This window comes from Stenella coeruleoalba (genome assembly GCF_951394435.1).
Source record: "Stenella coeruleoalba genome assembly, chromosome: 10".
NCBI classification, from domain to species: domain Eukaryota; kingdom Metazoa; phylum Chordata; class Mammalia; order Artiodactyla; family Delphinidae; genus Stenella; species Stenella coeruleoalba.
In genome coordinates, this window is record NC_137156.1 from 62,936,485 (window position 1) to 62,953,026 (window position 16,542).

Here is a 16,542-nt window from a genome sequence, read left to right on the forward strand (position 1 = left end):
ATTTATTTATTTTTGGCTGCACTGGGTCTTTGTTGCTGCGCGTGGGCTTTCTCTAGTTACGGCGAGCGGGGGCTACTCTTTGTTATGGTGAGCGGGCGTCTCATTGCAGTGGCTTCTCTTGTTGCGGAGCACGGGCTCTAGGGCGCGTAGGCTTCAGTAGTTGTGGCATGCGGGTTCAGTAGTTGTGGCTCGTGGGCTCTAGAGTGCAGGCTCAGTAGTTGTGGCGCTCAGGCTTAGTTGCTCTGTGGCATGTGGGATCCTCCTGGACCAGGGTTTAAACTCACGTACCCTGCATTGGCAGGAGGATTCTTTAACCACTGCGCCACCAGGGAAGCCCTACATCTACTTTTTAAAGGAGGTTTTGCCACAGAAGTATCGACCTGGGACTGTACTGACAAGCCATAACACAATTCTTCTCCTCCCGGATGAGAACAGGGGCCACAAAGGCAAATGCCCACAGGAGCTGGGCTGGTAATTAGTATAAATGAAGGATGTGGGCTGTGTGTAAAAGAAACTTTCCTGAAGCACCCATCAGCCTTAAGAATTGTCTTCTTATTTCATATGAGATATGAGTCTTGAACTTTCCATTTCATTATGAGAAGCAACTCTGCAGGGTGTTGACCAATAGCAGCAGACCCTCAGCCTCAGTGTGTGAGGTGACAGGGTTGGTGGGCCCTGTGGTGAACTGGTGAACCAGATGCTGCATCTAAAGATGAGCTGCGTTTCAACTCCAGCTGGTTGTTGCTCGGTGAGAATGTGAGCCGCAGCATGGCCAAACCTTCTGATCCAGAATTTTATGTAAACATTTTATAATTTTAAATGTTGGTGACTAACTCTTTAAAAACATGCACAGGCTAAACAAAACACACCTGTAGGCTGGATCATTCTCCAGTCTCTCCTGCAGGGGCAGGAAAGGTGTGGTAGGCAGAATAATGGTCCATGTCCTAATCCCCAGCACCTGTGGATATGTTACCTTACAGGGAAGAAGGGACTTTTCAGTGTAATTAAAGATCTTGAGATGGGGAGATAATTCTGGATTATCCGGCCGGGCTTTATAAGTGAAAGGTCCTTGTCAGTAAAAGAGGGAAGCAAGAATGTCACATTGCCACCATCTGAGGCAAGGAATGTGAGCAGTCTCTACAAACTGGGAAAGGCAAGGAGATGGATTCTCCCCTAGAGACTTCAGAAGGAGCACAGCTCTGCTGACACATGGATTTTGGCTCAGTGAAACCCATTTTGTGCTTCTGATCTCCAGAGCCCTAAGATAGGAAATTTGCGTTCTTTTAAGCCACGATGCTTGTGGTAATTTGTTGCAGTAGCATTAGGAAACTAATACAGGCGGCCACCCTTTGGTGTATCCTTCAATGTTTTTAGAGGATGAAAATACTCTCTAAATTTCTATTTAGATGCTAAAGTATTGCTGCAGCTGGGAGAGCCACACATGGCAATTCCATGAAATTTCTCTTACTTCTAGGTCAAAGGACAATGAGACTCAAGATGGATTTCTATGGTAGGATAACCACACACAGAGCAAGAGAACCAGCAAGTCTCTTATCAAAGCAGATGTGCGTCAGTACCCTCAAACACGTACACCCTTTTCTGGCTGGACAGACTGCAAATTATTCCCACCTCCCAGGGGACAAGCACATCTAGTGGTGAGCAGAAGTCAAAACCCAGCCAACTAACCAGTTAGCGTGAGCTGTCACTACGTCAGGTGAAAAGAGCTGCATGGCTATACAATTGACTTCTTAAATACACAGGACCACCAAATAAATATAATAAAGCATACTGACATTTCCACCCAGGGGACCCCAGTGAGAGCACGGGTCTCCGTGGGCTCCTAGGGGTTGGCACTGTCAACCTGAAGAAGTCTAAATCCAAATCCAAATCCAAATCCAGGGCTCACTGCATCCCTGTCCTGCGTGATTCAGCCTCTCCCCTCTCATTATGGACTGGTTACAACCCAACCTGAGTTTAGAAGGACTTTCACTGTGATGATTGTATCCAGATCACAATTCATCATTTTCAATGTCTCAGCACTGGAATGAGTCCACTTGGAAATCAGAAGTTGGTGGCATCCAGAAAAACCTCCTGCTATCCTTCCACAGAATTCCTCTTCTTCAGGATTTCTGGGTGGGAACCCTAAAGGGCATCTCAGTGCCCTGCTTTATGTCAAGTCTTAGGGGTGGGTCCAAATTATTCCCCAGGCTCCATGGTCTCGTAGGTTTCTAGCAAGGGAGGGTCTGTGTTCCCATTGCTTATATTCCTGTCGCTGGGGTAGGAGAAGGTGTACGTTTCGCTCTCAGACTCAGAAAGGAAGCCAGAGGATGGCTCATCTTTGGTCAACTTTGCAGTTGGAGCCCTGGAGCATATGCGGGGTGGGGAGGGAGGGCAGTCCCCTGTGGGGCCCTGGAAGGGCCGGTAGGTGTCCACCTTTGGCTGGAGGAAGGACCCTTTGGAATCCTGCAGCAGATGCCCATACACCATGGTGTCATCGATTTCGGCATACACGTGGGATTCGTTGTCCTTCCGTCTTTTCTGAAACGTTTTTGGCTGCATCGGCATCTGGGTATTGACGTTACCATTGTAGATACCTACAGCTGGGCCCTTGTTGATCTTCTTTTTCCTACTGAGGAAGGGAACAAGACAGAAGTCAGGAAGAAAACGATCTTAGAGGCTCACCAACTGTACATCCCTACTGGAATGAAGATCATTCAGGGTTCTGACTGGGTCTCCCCCAAGTCCCTCAAATAGCTTAGCGTTTGAAACTGAAACTGCTGTCCTCAGCGAACAGTTAGAAAGGGACCAGCTTCTGTCTCCAGTTTTTAAGGTGGAAACAGGAGCAGAGAGTGGTTTAGAGAGGGCACTGTTAACACCCTCTGTGCCTGAGTTTGCTTTGATACCTGCGTGGTATCCAAAGGTAGAGACATCTGACAACCTCTCTTTCCTAGCAGAGACAGGTGGTGTCCCAAACCAACCACATCAAGCACGGGTGTACCTAGGTCAACCTTCTATAACTCTCTGAGTTCTTTCCTGTAGCTAATGCTTCATCTCAGTTTTGCATGGGCACAAACTACGACCATCTAGTTTCTAAATGATAGCATACGACACTCAGATACAACCTCAGGAAGGTTGTATCTTAGTTTTTAGCTGGAGTTGGGGACAGTAGGACTCAGCATCAGCAGAGGGATCCAGTCCCTTCAGCAATAACCTCCAAAAGAGGAAAGAGCTACAAAGAAGACAAAAGTCAGGCTGGGGTGCCCGGGTTCCTCCCTAACACCATTAATGCTTGGTTTGTAATGTTCTTTGGTATTGGACATGGATGGGCATTTGCACTCCCTGCCTCGGAAAACAAAGCCTCGCCCTCCATCTCCACCAGTGAAAAGCAGGGGATGCTGACTTTTTAGCTGACCAGAGATTCAAATGGAGGACAGTAGCTCAATTAGCATAATGGACCACATAATGCATGGCTGGCGGTTCACTCATTGTGAACCTGTACTTTTCTCAGATAAAAATAAATCTAGTACATGTAGCTTGTAACACTGGGTTCCCTGGCCAGGATGACAGGCTGCAAGGCCTCCAGCCTGAAGCCTTGTAGCAATGCTCCGCCCATGTGCTCCTACAGCACCTTGCTTGTCCCCACCAAGCTCTTCTCACACTGTCCTGACACCGCCTCCTTATTTGCCTGCTTCTTTAGTCCCTCTGCCCCCATAGACGGCAGGAGAAAAGACTGTGTCTTGTGTATCCCCAGCACCTCTCCTGGTTCCTAGGGCCCAGGAGACCCTCAGGAAGTACATGCTTCATGACCAAGTTCAACGGCACTGTCTGCCCTCCTTCTCATGGCAGGAACCCGTCCTCCCTCCCAACCCAACTTGGGGACAGACAAGCCTTATGCAAACCTGCCAGCCGGTGGCCTCCCCCACAGCAAGGCAGGGGCTGGTAATTCCCAGGCCGGGACTGGGGCACTTTAGGGATGGAGGCAAGTGCTGGCCCCTCCCCTCGTCCAATTCCCTCCTGATGAGGAACCTGGGGCCCAGTGTTAATGCCATGCTTTCCCATCTGGGTGGAACATACTGTGCACCCCAGACAGGAAAGTTTCCTGAGAGGAGTGATACAATGATGTTTCTTTAAAAGAAGTCCTTTTCCCTCATGCCAGATGTGTGCAATCACATTTCACAGAGAAGACGCCTCCCCCGAACCTGCCAACCCACCCTCATCAGTAGAGACATTTCTGATCAGCAATTTCAATTGTTTGCTCATGGCCCCAGTTAATAAAAAAAATTTTTTTTTAGTTTTTTGCTAAGAGAAATAGATTCCCCCCGCCCCCATGGCTTTAATTAGAAATAGGAGCAGAACTGATGAAATCTGGCAGCAGCATGTACTCTGTCTAAAAAGGTCAACACTTTCCTCTCATAAAACAGAAGCTGTTATCCTGAGGGGGTGGAAGGTGAGACTGAGTCAGTTAACTGGGTCTTCCTTCCTCTTGCCCACAGGGCTGGCTTTCTGATGCTTGTCTGGAGGCCAATAAACAAGCATAAAACAGACAGTTTGTTTAAGAAACTGGAGGAGAACAAGCTGGGCAGCGTGAGTGTGTTTTCCTCAAGGTGACAGGGGGAGCGGGTTCACAGGCCTGGTCTGGCAGGGTCTACGGGAGCGTTTTCCTGCCAAGATCACCCCTGTGAGGACCACAGTCTAATGAGCAGACAGTAAATGATTCACAGGGGACTTATGCTGAGGCAGCTGCGTAAAACTGCAGGCTAAAATGTCACCGCATGTGTATTTTTTTTTCCTACTAGGTAGGGGATTTTTTCCCCCTCCAAGCATAATTCACATCCAGTAATATTATTTATTTTCCACTTCTCTTTTTTTTGGCCACGCCAGGTGGCTTGCAGGATCTTAGTTCCCCAAACAGGGATCCAACCCGCACCCTCGGCAGTGAAAGGTTGGAGTCCTAATTGCTGGACTGCCAGGGAATTCACCCCCTGCAATATTTATTTTTTTGGCCGCACTGCATAGCACGTGGGACCTTAGTTCCTCGACCAGGGATTGAACCGGCGCCCCCTGCACTGGAAGCACGGAGTCTTAACCACTGGACTGCTAGGGAAGTACCCGCCCTGGCAATATTATTTAACATTGATCTTTGCGGGGGAAAATGGAAAGCAAGGGGAAAAGTCAATAATTAATGACAGCTCTGGTCTGTGTGATGTAAGGAGGTGTCAGCTCAGGTGAAGACAGTTCGAGAAATTCCACCTACTTCTTTTTCACAAAGCAAATGATGAGTCCGAGGGCAAACAGCAGTAAGGCGCCACCTCCCACCACCGCGAGGATGATGACAGTCAGGTCTGTGAACAGAGACACAAGGGAGGAGAATGGGGAGACACTTGGTGTCAGGCTGGTGATGAACTCCAGTAGACAGTCTTCAAAGATGGCTACCATCCATTCCTTCCCTCCTCGTACGCACATGCTGCTCCTCCCTTTAAGGGGAATCTGTTTCCTTTCCTCCTGAATATGGGCTGTGCTGGTGTGGACCTAACCTTTTAGAAACCTGGCAGCTTCCTGCGCTTCCTGAGGAAAAGCCAGCCACCATGTAAGAAGTCTGACTATGCTGAGACCATGCTGTGAGGAAGCCCAAGTAGCCATGTGGAGACTCCATGAGGAAGACAAACCAAGGCTCCCAGCCTTGAAAGTGAGCAAAGGTGAACGATCCCAGCCCCCCTCTAGCTATTCAAGGCATCTGGCTGAGGCCCCTCATATCTTAGAGCAGAGATGAGCCACCTGCTGTGCTCCATCCAAATTCCTGACCCATGGAATTGTGAGCAAAAAAAAAAAGGTTATTGTCTAAGCCACTAAATCTTGGAATAGTTTGTTATGCAGTGAAAGATAACTAAAACAAACTGGGGGACCTACCAGATCTATTCCAAAGGCTACTCCTGGCCTATCCCAGCTGTGCTCCCCTGATCGCCACAGCCCATGTTGGAGGAGAGAAGAGCAGGGGGTGTAGAAGAAAGCAAGGAGTCAAAAGTCAGAGGTGAAGGAGTTAAGGAGAGAGTTGTTTCATGTGTGCTGTCCTTCTCCTACAGTTGTACAAAGGAAAAAGAAAATATATCAGAGAGAGAGCCCTGCACCAAACCAGGATTTAGAATTTCTGGCTTGTTCAATAAGAAAACAAAAGGTGAGACTGTGAGAAAATAGGACTAGAAATAAATGACAGAAAATGAATGTAAGAGAGGAAGAAAACTCAGGAGCTAATCTGAGAGTGTGGGCGAGCTTTTCACTTGTGGCTTCTGGTCCCCGTCGGTTCTCTTGCTGCTAACCACCTGTGTGGCCTTGGGTGGACACACAGTCTATCTGACCACCCAGAAGGGAAGGGGCTGGGGAAAAAAACTCCGTGGTTCCAACACTCTGTGGTGCTCTGTGACTATCTTGGAATCAAGGGCTAACATGGCCCCACCACAGATTGCCTGAAACTCTTCAGTGGATACTACCACTTTGGGCATAAAGGCAAAATCCTCATCATGGCTCTGAGGCCCACGACTGAGGGCATTCAAGGATTCTAATGTTTCACTGGACTAAATAAAAAAAGCCAGCATCATGTATCTGTGTCACACTTTCCAGGTCCTCACAGTTTAATCACCAACATTGAATCCCCAGTGATAATTTTATGGGGTAGTTACAATCATCTATTCTCTGCAGAGGAAGATCAGAGGAGTAAAGAGACTTCCCCTATGTCAGAAAGAGGTTAATAGTAGATTGACTACCAAAATGCCCTAATTCTTCCCCTGCCCTGACCCATGTCCTTTATTTACTGTGTGATCCTGCAGCTCCTCCCATCAAGAAATGGAGTCTACCTGTCCACCCCTTGAATCTGGGCTGACCAAACCAATGCTGTCAAAGGGACAGGGTATGAGTTCCTAACCTAAGCGTCAGGACACCTTGCATGCTTCCCCCAGCCTCTCTTGGATCTCTCTGCCTCTGCCATGAGAACAGGCCCCAGTTTGGAGGATAAGAGACCATGCTGAGGAGAGCCAAGGAATCTCAGTTATCACGGCTGATCTTGGCTGGGCTCCAGACATGTGAGAGTGCCCGGCCAAGACTGACAAAGTCCTCTAACCAACCTGCAGCTGCCCACAGGTGCTTGAGTGAATGAACCCTGACAAGCCCAGCTCAGAACTGCCCAGCCAACATGTGAGCAATAACAAATGGCTGTTTTCAAGCCACTGAGTTCTGGGGTGGTTTGTTATACAGTATTATTGACACAACAGCTGACTGATACATGGACAGCCAGGACTCAAATCCATGCTTTCTGACGTGCCTTCCAGTCTTGCTCCTGATCCCTCAGCTACCAACTGCTATCCACCACCACCCCCGAAAGACCTTACCCATGGTCCTTGGGGTAAGCGAGACCCAGAAAAGCAGGTCCAGCTGCTTCTTGCTCATGGGGCTGCAGTTGGAGATGTTGACCCAGAAGCTGTGATAGCGGAAGCTTGGCTTGGGCAGCACCTCCTCCTCCAGGCTGAAGATCTCCTCGGTGTGGGCCCGCTGCTCCTGGATGATCATGAACGCACGCCCTGTCTGGCAGACCACGCCCGTCCGCTCTTTGAGGAAGGTCAGGCAGGCCACCTGGTCTTGGGGCACGCTGATGTTCCAGGACACGGAGGTGAGGGATGGTAGGCCCTTGTCCCAGTTAGGGGTCCTCAGGTAGACCTTGCTTTTCGTGTCCAGGGTCACTGTGAAAACACCTTCCTCTGCAGGAAAAGGAAGAGAATCCACTCAGATGTTGTTTCACTCAATCAGGATGGAGAGAATAGGAGGGTGGAGGAGATGATGCTATACTGTCCAGACTACAGAGCTTCCTGCCATGATGGAGAGGCTCTGGATCTGCACTGGCTAAGAGAGTAGCCACAGCCGCATGTGTCTGTTGAAGACTTGAAACGTGCTTGGTGTGACTGAAGACCTGAATTTTTAATTTTGTTTACTATTAATTTAAATTTAAATTGCCACGTGTGGCCAGTGGCTACCATATTGGTCAGCAAAGGAATAGAGTCTCAGATTAGGTTCTCGGGCCTTTTGAAAAAACCAACCAAACAACCAAACAAACAAACAAACACAAAACAGGCCAGTTTGCCAAACTGGTGGTTGTCTCAGCTTCCTTTCAGAAATGCCCTCAATGGAGCTAATGTCTATCCAACACCCTGCTCCATGGTGGGACTGGTGTATACTGATTTCTATTTTGCAGATTTAGAAAACTTCAGGTTCTGGGAAGAATTCTTTCTGGTTGCAAAGTTGAAAGGGTCTCTGACATGTCAACTAATCCACTCCTTATCTTCAGGTGAGATAAAACCCCAACACTCCACATTGAGGATGGTGTGTCTTATTTTCAAAGATTCCCCAGAAGGAGTTTCTCTGGTAACCTTGCAGATACCAGGCAACGTGGAATGACCTTAATCTTACGGCCAGATTCATTTCCCTCCCACTCATGCCTCTGAGAACAAAATTACAGGGTAAACCTTGAATTAAGGTCTTGGTCAGTTTTAAAAATTAACTTAGCAACTTGTAGTGGTGACTGTGAATTTTAAAATCAACAATGTAGAGTTCACCGTTGTGACCAATTTAAACCTCACTTGCTGCCTGAGAAGATCATACACTAGCCTCCCAGGAGGGGTCTGCTCCCTCATGCAGGAGAACGCTCTAGAGATTCATCTCTCTCCCAGTATTCCTTCCTCTGTGCCCTCCAAACTGCGTTCTGAATTGTCAAAGCAGAATCATAAAAATATCTGCATAAGGATTTGTATGTTACCACTTCAAGAATCCAGGACTTGGGAATATTTGGTTAGTTCTCATTTATGCCCTGCCTGCTTCCAAAAAAGCCTTGAACCTGATTATTTGTTCTGCTGCCTACCAACCATCACCTCCCACTGTCAGACAGTCTTATTTCTAACTCCTGGAATTTTCCACACTAGGTTAATGGTAAAGTCAGGATTAGGACTCATCATCTTGTATAAGGAACAGCCCACTCAGCTATCCCTTCTCTTCAAATTGACAATTGAGACGATCAGAAAACCAAAATAAGATAAGTGTCCCCATAAGAAAGGCTAAGAGGGCATCGAGATGGGGAGAGAGTGAAAGACCACCTTACCTTTGAAGTGGGGGACAAAGGACACGGTCAGGCTCTGCCTGGAGGCCTCTTGCTGGAAGCTGGGGGCAAAGGCACGGAGGGTCACCGAGACGTTCTGCTTCACCTGAATCTGCTCGATGGAGCCTCCAGAGCAGAAGGAGCCGAAGTAAAGGTCCTGGCCGGGAACGGCACTGGCCACGAGGTAGCTGAAGCTGGTGTTGCAAACCCTCTCGTGAGTGTGCTGCTGCAGCTTCTGGGCAGGCACCAGTGCCAGGCTGATGCTGTCTTTGGGCACCAGCAGCTTCCAGGAGAAGTCGTGCAGCTGCACAGGCAGCTGGAGGATGTACCACGGCACCTGGAGCGAGTAGGCCTTCCTGTGGCAGTACCGGTGGTCCAGGCAGCCTACGAAAGAGGGGTTCGTGGTACCCAGGCTGGGAGGAAACCGGAAGTGCATCCTCTCCAGCTCTCAAGTCAGCCCGAGGCTTTCTCGCTTTTCCCTTTGGTCTCTCCTCTCCTGCTCTGTCCTGCGCTCCTGCCTCCTTGACGCCCCTTTCCTAGCTTCCCTCCTGCTCTTGCATTCTTACTCTCCACTAAACTGGCAGAACAACTTCTGGGGAGTATTCAGGGTTGAAATTTTCTCTTCTTGTTTGCTCAAGTTCTCAACTAAGACAACCTGTGTCTTAGATGCTAAGTGCCACGTGGGCAGGGTACAGGTTTTTCCCTTCACCCAGCCCTGCTGCCCAGTGTCCCTGCCTGTGGGGAGGCAGTTCGCGTAGTGGTTAGAGCTGGGAGCAGAGTTGGAGAGATCTCAGCTGGCGTTTCAGATCTGCCGCTTCCTAATGGGGTGGCCTCGGGCTGGCTGCTTTGCCTCTCGCGGCTTTAGCTACTGCCTCAGTGGAGACCCTAAGAGCATCCACATCAGAGATGATGGTGGCCCAGCAAGGAGGTGACTATTGGTTTTGCTGCCCTCCACTGATTAAACATTTCTATGTGACTAGCACATGTCGGGCATGGCTAGTAGCTAAAGGGATAAAAAATGGAAAAAGCCAAAGTTTTTGAGCTCAAGACTTGGTCTCATGCAACAGAAGACAAGTGAGCAGTGAGCGTGGAAGCAGGGGGCATGCGCATGGGGGAGGTTGGGGAAGGCTACGAGATTTCACAGGAGGGAGACTGGAGGCTGGACAGAGGAGACGTGAGCATGGACACGGCGGATGCCACTTGCTTCTGAAAGATGCATGTTCCCACGGAGGCTGCTGGTCTCAAAGTGGGTGTGTTTCCACCTTGCTCTGTGCTTCTTGGTTGCCCTTGCTCACCCTCACTGCCGGGGGCATTTCTGATCATACTATTTACAAACCACCCAGTGGACCCCACTAAGACAGGGCAGGGAGGGGAGAACTCCCACAGCCCGGGAGGAGCACACTGAAGGGGCAGGGGCGTACTTATGGTTTTCTCGGCGTTGATCCACAGGCGGGTTAGATCATCACAAAGGAAGGAGATCTTGTGTTTGGAGCCAGCTGTCAGGGTGAGGTTGGTGCTGCAGGTCCGAGAGTCCAGACACACGAAGCAGCCGGGGACAAATTTGCGGCTCAGTTTGCCGGGCCGTTGCTCGATGGTCAGTGACATGGCTTGCTCGTTACTCAAGTCAACCACGTAGGTTTTATCTGGAACCACAAACAGAAAACAGGCATGAAGAATGGATCAGGATGAGCCCCGTGAGATGGCAAAAATGAGCACAAAATCTCTCATGGCTGGGGGGACACTGGGAAATTTTTTTATTATTAAGAAAACATTACGATAGCTTGAAACAAAATTTAAAAAGAAAGTCAGTGGACTGCATTTTGTCCATCCTTATGTAACTGCTTTCATTTCTTCAAACTCATTTTAGTCCTTGTGCGTATGCATGCATATTTTCGCCTATTTAACAGTATGGCGTATATAAAATTTTATACTCAGATTTTACTTCATTATTTTATGCAGATACACTTATTTTACCATATAGTTTTCATATTTACTAAGCTTTTAAAATATTCATTAATCTTAGTCATCTAAGGGAGATTTAGCGTCACCTATTTAAATATTCTCCCTCTATGAAGAGTAATTAACAACAGCTGGTATTAGTGCAGGGATACAAGATTCACAGACAGGATGGAACCATAGATATTATAATTTAATCTCTAATAAATGCTACATTTCAAGTAAATGACAAAAAGATGAAGTATTCCATAGGCTGGGCCAGGAGAATGGTCTCTCCCATTAGTAAAAGAATAAAATTACACTAGTACTTCAAAGCAGTCACCAAAATAAAAACAAAGAGAATATCTTTATAAATGTGGAATAAACACAAATTATAAAAGCAAAAAAATAAATAAATAAAGATTAAAATATCTTTCTGACTTAGGTACCATAAATAATGTTTAAAGGACAAGGGACACACTGGGAGAAAATATTTTCTACAGAGAATAATGGAGAAGTTCACAGTAAAGGAAATATAAATGTCCAAGTAGCCAAAATATGAAGTGTTGTTAATATCACTTGTAATACTACTTATAATCAGAGAAAAGCAAATTAAAAGAAAGTGTATAGTATAAAAATAAAAACCCTACACCCCTATAACCCAGCAGTGTGACATGCGTATATATGCCCTCATGTGTATGTCAGTGCTGTGACAGTGACTAGAGTAATACTGGAATAGTTAAACAGACCATGAAACTTTCACCAATGGAATATTACGCAGCAGTTAAAAAGAATGAGGGAGATCTAAATATACTGATACAAGAACCTCCAAGATATAGTATTAGGTAAAACAGCAAGTTGTAGAACCATATTTAGACTATGACACCATTTGATTATAAAGTCTCTATGTAAAATGAAATAGCGATTTCTACATGTACATACTTATGTATGTATGTACTTAATATTTAAATGAAGAGAAAAAAGATTTGGAGAGAAATATAACAAACCCATAATTGTGGTTACCCTAGGAGGGGGGCCTGGAAGTAGGGACAATACAGATGGTCAGGGGGGATTTTAGCTTTGTCTGTGATGTTTGAATTTTTAGTTAGAAAATATGTATGTATTTCTTATATAATTTGGAAAAATTGCCCAATTATTGTTTTTTTAGGTCACTTCTATGATTGCGCCACTAGAAGTAAAAGATTCTAATAAGCACATGTGCATGTTTAGTTTCTATCTTTTCCTCAGGATAAAATCCCAGAACTGATTGTTAGGTGAGAGAATAGGAATATTTTTTCAACTTTTTAGAATGGATTACCAGACTACTTTATAAAAGAGTCATTTCACTTTATAATGTCATCCCCAGAAGGCTCTACACTATGAACCCCTGGAAATCACTTTTTACTGAGTTGCTTTTTAATTTCATTCGTTCTGCTTTTACAGAAGCCATCAAGTTAGGAAGATGCCTATGCAAGGTGGTGCTGCCTTTGCAAGTCATGGGTGTTGCCGATTTGTCTATCAGGTATCTTAGCCTCTCTGCCTGCAGCTCCAGTGAATAAATAAGTCCCGTGCCAGTTGGGAAAGCTCTGTTTCCCAAGAGAGTCTGCTAGGCTTCCTCCTTCCTGGTAACAGAAACCATATACTTAATAGAATTGTTCCTTTTGAACTGGCTGCCAGGGATCTCAGTGTCAAATTAGGAGCAAAATTAGGGAAATGTCTTATGGTTGTCACATCTGCTGACTCCTTTCTTTAGTTCTTATTGCTTATGTCTAGGTAAATTTTACTGTAAGTTCTAATAGTGCTTTAATCAGAGAGATGACATACCCAGAGCTGGAGTATATATGCTAATGTTGTTAACTTAAATATGATTTGATTTAGAAAATGGTTAGCTTTTCAATCTCCTAGCCCCACATTCAGCTCATATCTTACTGTCCTTTAAAATTTATCTTCGTTGGGCTTCCCTGGTGGCGCAGTGGTTGAGAGTCCGCCTGCCGATGCAGGGGACACAGGTTCGTGCCCTGGTCCGGGGAGATCCCACATGCCGCGGAGCAACTACGCCCACGAGCCACAACTACTGAGCTCACGCACCACAACTACTGAAGCCCGCGCACCCTAGGGCCCATGCTCCGCAACAAGAAAAGCCACTGCAGTGAGAAGCCCGTGCACTGCAATGAAGAGTAGCCCCCCTTGCCGCAACTAGAGAAAGCCTGCATGCAGCAATGAAGACCCAACACAGCCAAAAATAAGTAAATAAAGACTCACAGAGCAGGAGTTACCCAAGAAAAAACAAAAACAACGCCAACATTTAGTTAAGGGCTCCAGGTTGCTTCTGGGGGGTTATAAAAGCTGAAAAAGAAGCAATGCAACTACTTCCACAACCAGCATTTACCCAGATCAGTTACTGGAAGTATCTGCTATAACATTCTGGAAACACATCCATCTACCTTATTTGAATCATGTTAACCCAGAAACCTACAGGGCTTGAAGATACACTCATTCTGCTGGTATTTTCAGAGCAAGTAAACGTATCTTCCAGAAGCTAGAAGAGGATGCAAAAGGTAGTAGGCTAGCAGTCTGCTCCCACTACAGGGAGTAACATAGACAGGTAGACTACTATTAACTCATATGATTGTTATCAGCAGGGCCATTTGAACCTTTTAGAAATAATATCAGAAAATGAGAGACAGGCTGTGTGGGACAACAGAGAAGTTCTCTCTCTACGGTGACTATTAGATGAAACTCCAAGAGGACCAAAATCATTTTTTATATCTCCAGGTAATGGAGTGGTAATAATGCCAGGTATGGCATGGTAGTATTGTACCATCAAAAAAGATGAGAGGGGCTTCCCTGGTGGCGCAGTGGTTGAGAGTCTGCCTGCTGATGCAGGGGACACGGGTTCGTGCCCCGGTCTGGGAGGATCCCACATGCCGCGGAGTGGCTGGGCCCGTGAGCCATGGCCGCTGAGCCTGCGCGCCCGGAGCCTGTGCTCCGCAACGGGAGAGGCCACAACAGCGAGAGGCCTGCGTACCGCAAAAAAAAAAAAAAAAAGAAAAGATGAGAGTGCGTTATGGAGCACTGAAAAACAAGATGTGTTGGGTGGAGACAAATGTAAATCAAGTTCTCTGACATTGCTGAACTGCACGTTTTGGGCAACGTAAGCCATCCATGCTCACACATCTGGTCACAGCTGGCCAGATCAGCCAGAGCAGCTTGTACATTACTCATCTTAAGACACAGGACACTTGTGCTCAAGCCATGGAAAGATATTCTCTGCAGGAGTCCCCTGGGTCTAGTTTTAGCTAAATTGATATTGTCAGCAAAGTAGAGAGAGAGAGTAGAGAGTAGGGTGGGGGGAGAGACAATCAGGTACAAGGTAACATCTGCCTGCTGCCCACATTCAGAATTTGTTTTTTTTCAGTCTGGGCCCACTGTAGTCAGGTCCTACTGTGCATGCTGAGGGGTCAGGGTGCCTCTGACAGCTGCTTCCACCCTTGGTGAGGCTCTGACTTTGCATGGTTGCTGTGACAGCCATCCTCTTTGGCTTGAGAAACCCTCCCAGCTCTGCCTCCACTCTGTTTTTGATGCTCTTGTCCTTGTCTGCTTCCCCCAGCAGCCAGGCTCCTGGTGCTCCCACTGTGTCCCATCTACCTTGCCCCTTCTGAGGGGTTGTGCCTTTGGGCAGTGCATCTGGCTCTCAAGCCACTTTGGACAAGAGGCTGCCTCCTGAGATTAGTGCGACAGTGTTTATGGAGGGCCTGGAATGCGCTGGAAACTGTGCTGAGTGTAGGAAAAGAGAGGAATAAGACAAGATGCCTGATTGGGAGTTTAGTGGGACACAGACATTCAGATGGATAAACGAGACATGGTAGTGATGGGGAGGGAGACAACAGAATGAACCACTGAATGGGGGTGGCCATGGGAAATTGTTTGGAGGAATCCCCTTTTCCCTGCCACGTGCACCACAGGGACTGAACGTGGGGAGACGAGGAGGGGTGGCAGGTCGGTTTGGGACATGTCTTTAGAGGGTGTTGAGGAAACACTCCCTTTCTCCAGCCACAATCTCGAGGCCTCCCAGCATGCCCCACCCTGGAAGTGTCAAGAGTGGCACCTTCTTTAGTCTAAGCCTACCCCTTAGACACCACTGGCTGGGGATAGTGCTTGCTGACCTAGCAAAACTGAAGGGTGTGGAGCCTCACTGTCCAGGAGTCATTGACATAGGAGAAGGGCAGTCTCCCTGGGTAGGCAATGGGAGGCTCTGCTATGACCAAGGGGACCTGCACACACATGTACAACGACTCACTCCCAGCACCAAAGAAAGGAACGAAAGAAGAGCCCCTGTCAACCCAAGTTCAGAGACAGTGGCAATGTCAGAATGCCTTCTTCATGCTCCGCTTTTTCCTAAAGACTCCCCCGCTAAGCCTCTGAACTTGTCCTTGCTGGGTACAAATCCCCTTCTCAATGCACACCCCTTCTCATGAAGCCTCCGTTCCCACTCAGTCATCATCCTCCTCCCCCAAACCAAAGCCACTCTGGGCTCACCCTGTTGCCTTTCCAGGTGCAAAAGAAAGCCATGAAGGTAAAAAGACCCTTTCAAGGGGGTTTGAGAAAACCCGAGAGTAAGACTCCAACAATATTAGTCTCTTGCCACAGTCTGAATAAGAAAATGAGTCAAAATCAGCCAGAGCAGGACCAAGAGACCCAAGAAAAATCCACCACTCCAAGTAACGACTGGTACAGACAGTAAGTGCAGAGCAAAGCCAGGGACTCCAGAGCTATCTGCTGGTCTCCAATGGCCCAGCTAGCCAACCACAGAGACTGAATCTTTAACAGGGAGGGTTAAAACAAAGTTGACAGTTTGTGAAAGGCTCCTTCATCCAGGGGGTGAGTGTGTGTCACAAGTTCTCTGCTGATGGGGAGGAAAGAAAGGAAGAGGCAGGTGTGTGACAAGGAATGGAGGTGGGGTCCTTCGAGGTGGAGGACCAGACTGGGTCCTTCAATGTCCAAAGTCAGCCAGACATTGGGAATAAGGACTGGGTGAGCAGTGAGCACCTGAGACAAATTCCCCCTTAACACTTTATCTCCTGTGCAAGGAGGAAAAAGGGCTCAGCACTACTGCTGGGGCTGGGGAGAGGGGGCCCAGAGGAGAGGCATGATGTGTTTGGGGTGGCAGGGCACCCACCAAAAAGGCACACAGATGATTTGCTTCCAGCCATCTACCTCTTAGTGGTGTGTGTTGTAACCTACCTTATGCTGTAAACAACTAAAGACCCTCAGAAGGGACAAAAACTCGCCGCACAGAAAAATCACCAACCCCAGCCTCCATAACAGTGTCTGGAGGCCACAAATCCCACATAGATTAGGACACCTTCTTGCTAAGTGACTTGGAGTCATGCAGTGGCCTATCCAGGTCAGGGCAGTGGGGATATTTCATTCCCTGTGAGGGAATAAAGGGGAACAGAGAATTTTAAAACAAT

At 47.5% G+C, this 16,542-nt stretch overlaps 1 protein-coding gene across 1 annotated transcript in view; it reads right to left on the reverse strand.

Moving 5' to 3' along the window:
- Window positions 1-1,715: 1,715 nt before the first annotated feature.
- The window catches only part of CDCP1 (CUB domain containing protein 1), a 51,166-nt gene continuing 36,339 nt past the window's right edge, over window positions 1,716-16,542 (reverse strand). The window contains exons 5-9 of the mRNA XM_079932806.1: window positions 10,555-10,776; window positions 9,137-9,517; window positions 7,380-7,745; window positions 5,255-5,342; window positions 1,716-2,629 (exon numbers count right to left, since the gene is read on the reverse strand). Coding sequence (XP_079788932.1) covers window positions 2,197-2,629; window positions 5,255-5,342; window positions 7,380-7,745; window positions 9,137-9,517; window positions 10,555-10,776 — 1,490 coding nt within the window. The 3' untranslated portion in view covers window positions 1,716-2,196. The remainder of the gene's footprint in view (window positions 2,630-5,254; window positions 5,343-7,379; window positions 7,746-9,136; window positions 9,518-10,554; window positions 10,777-16,542) is intronic.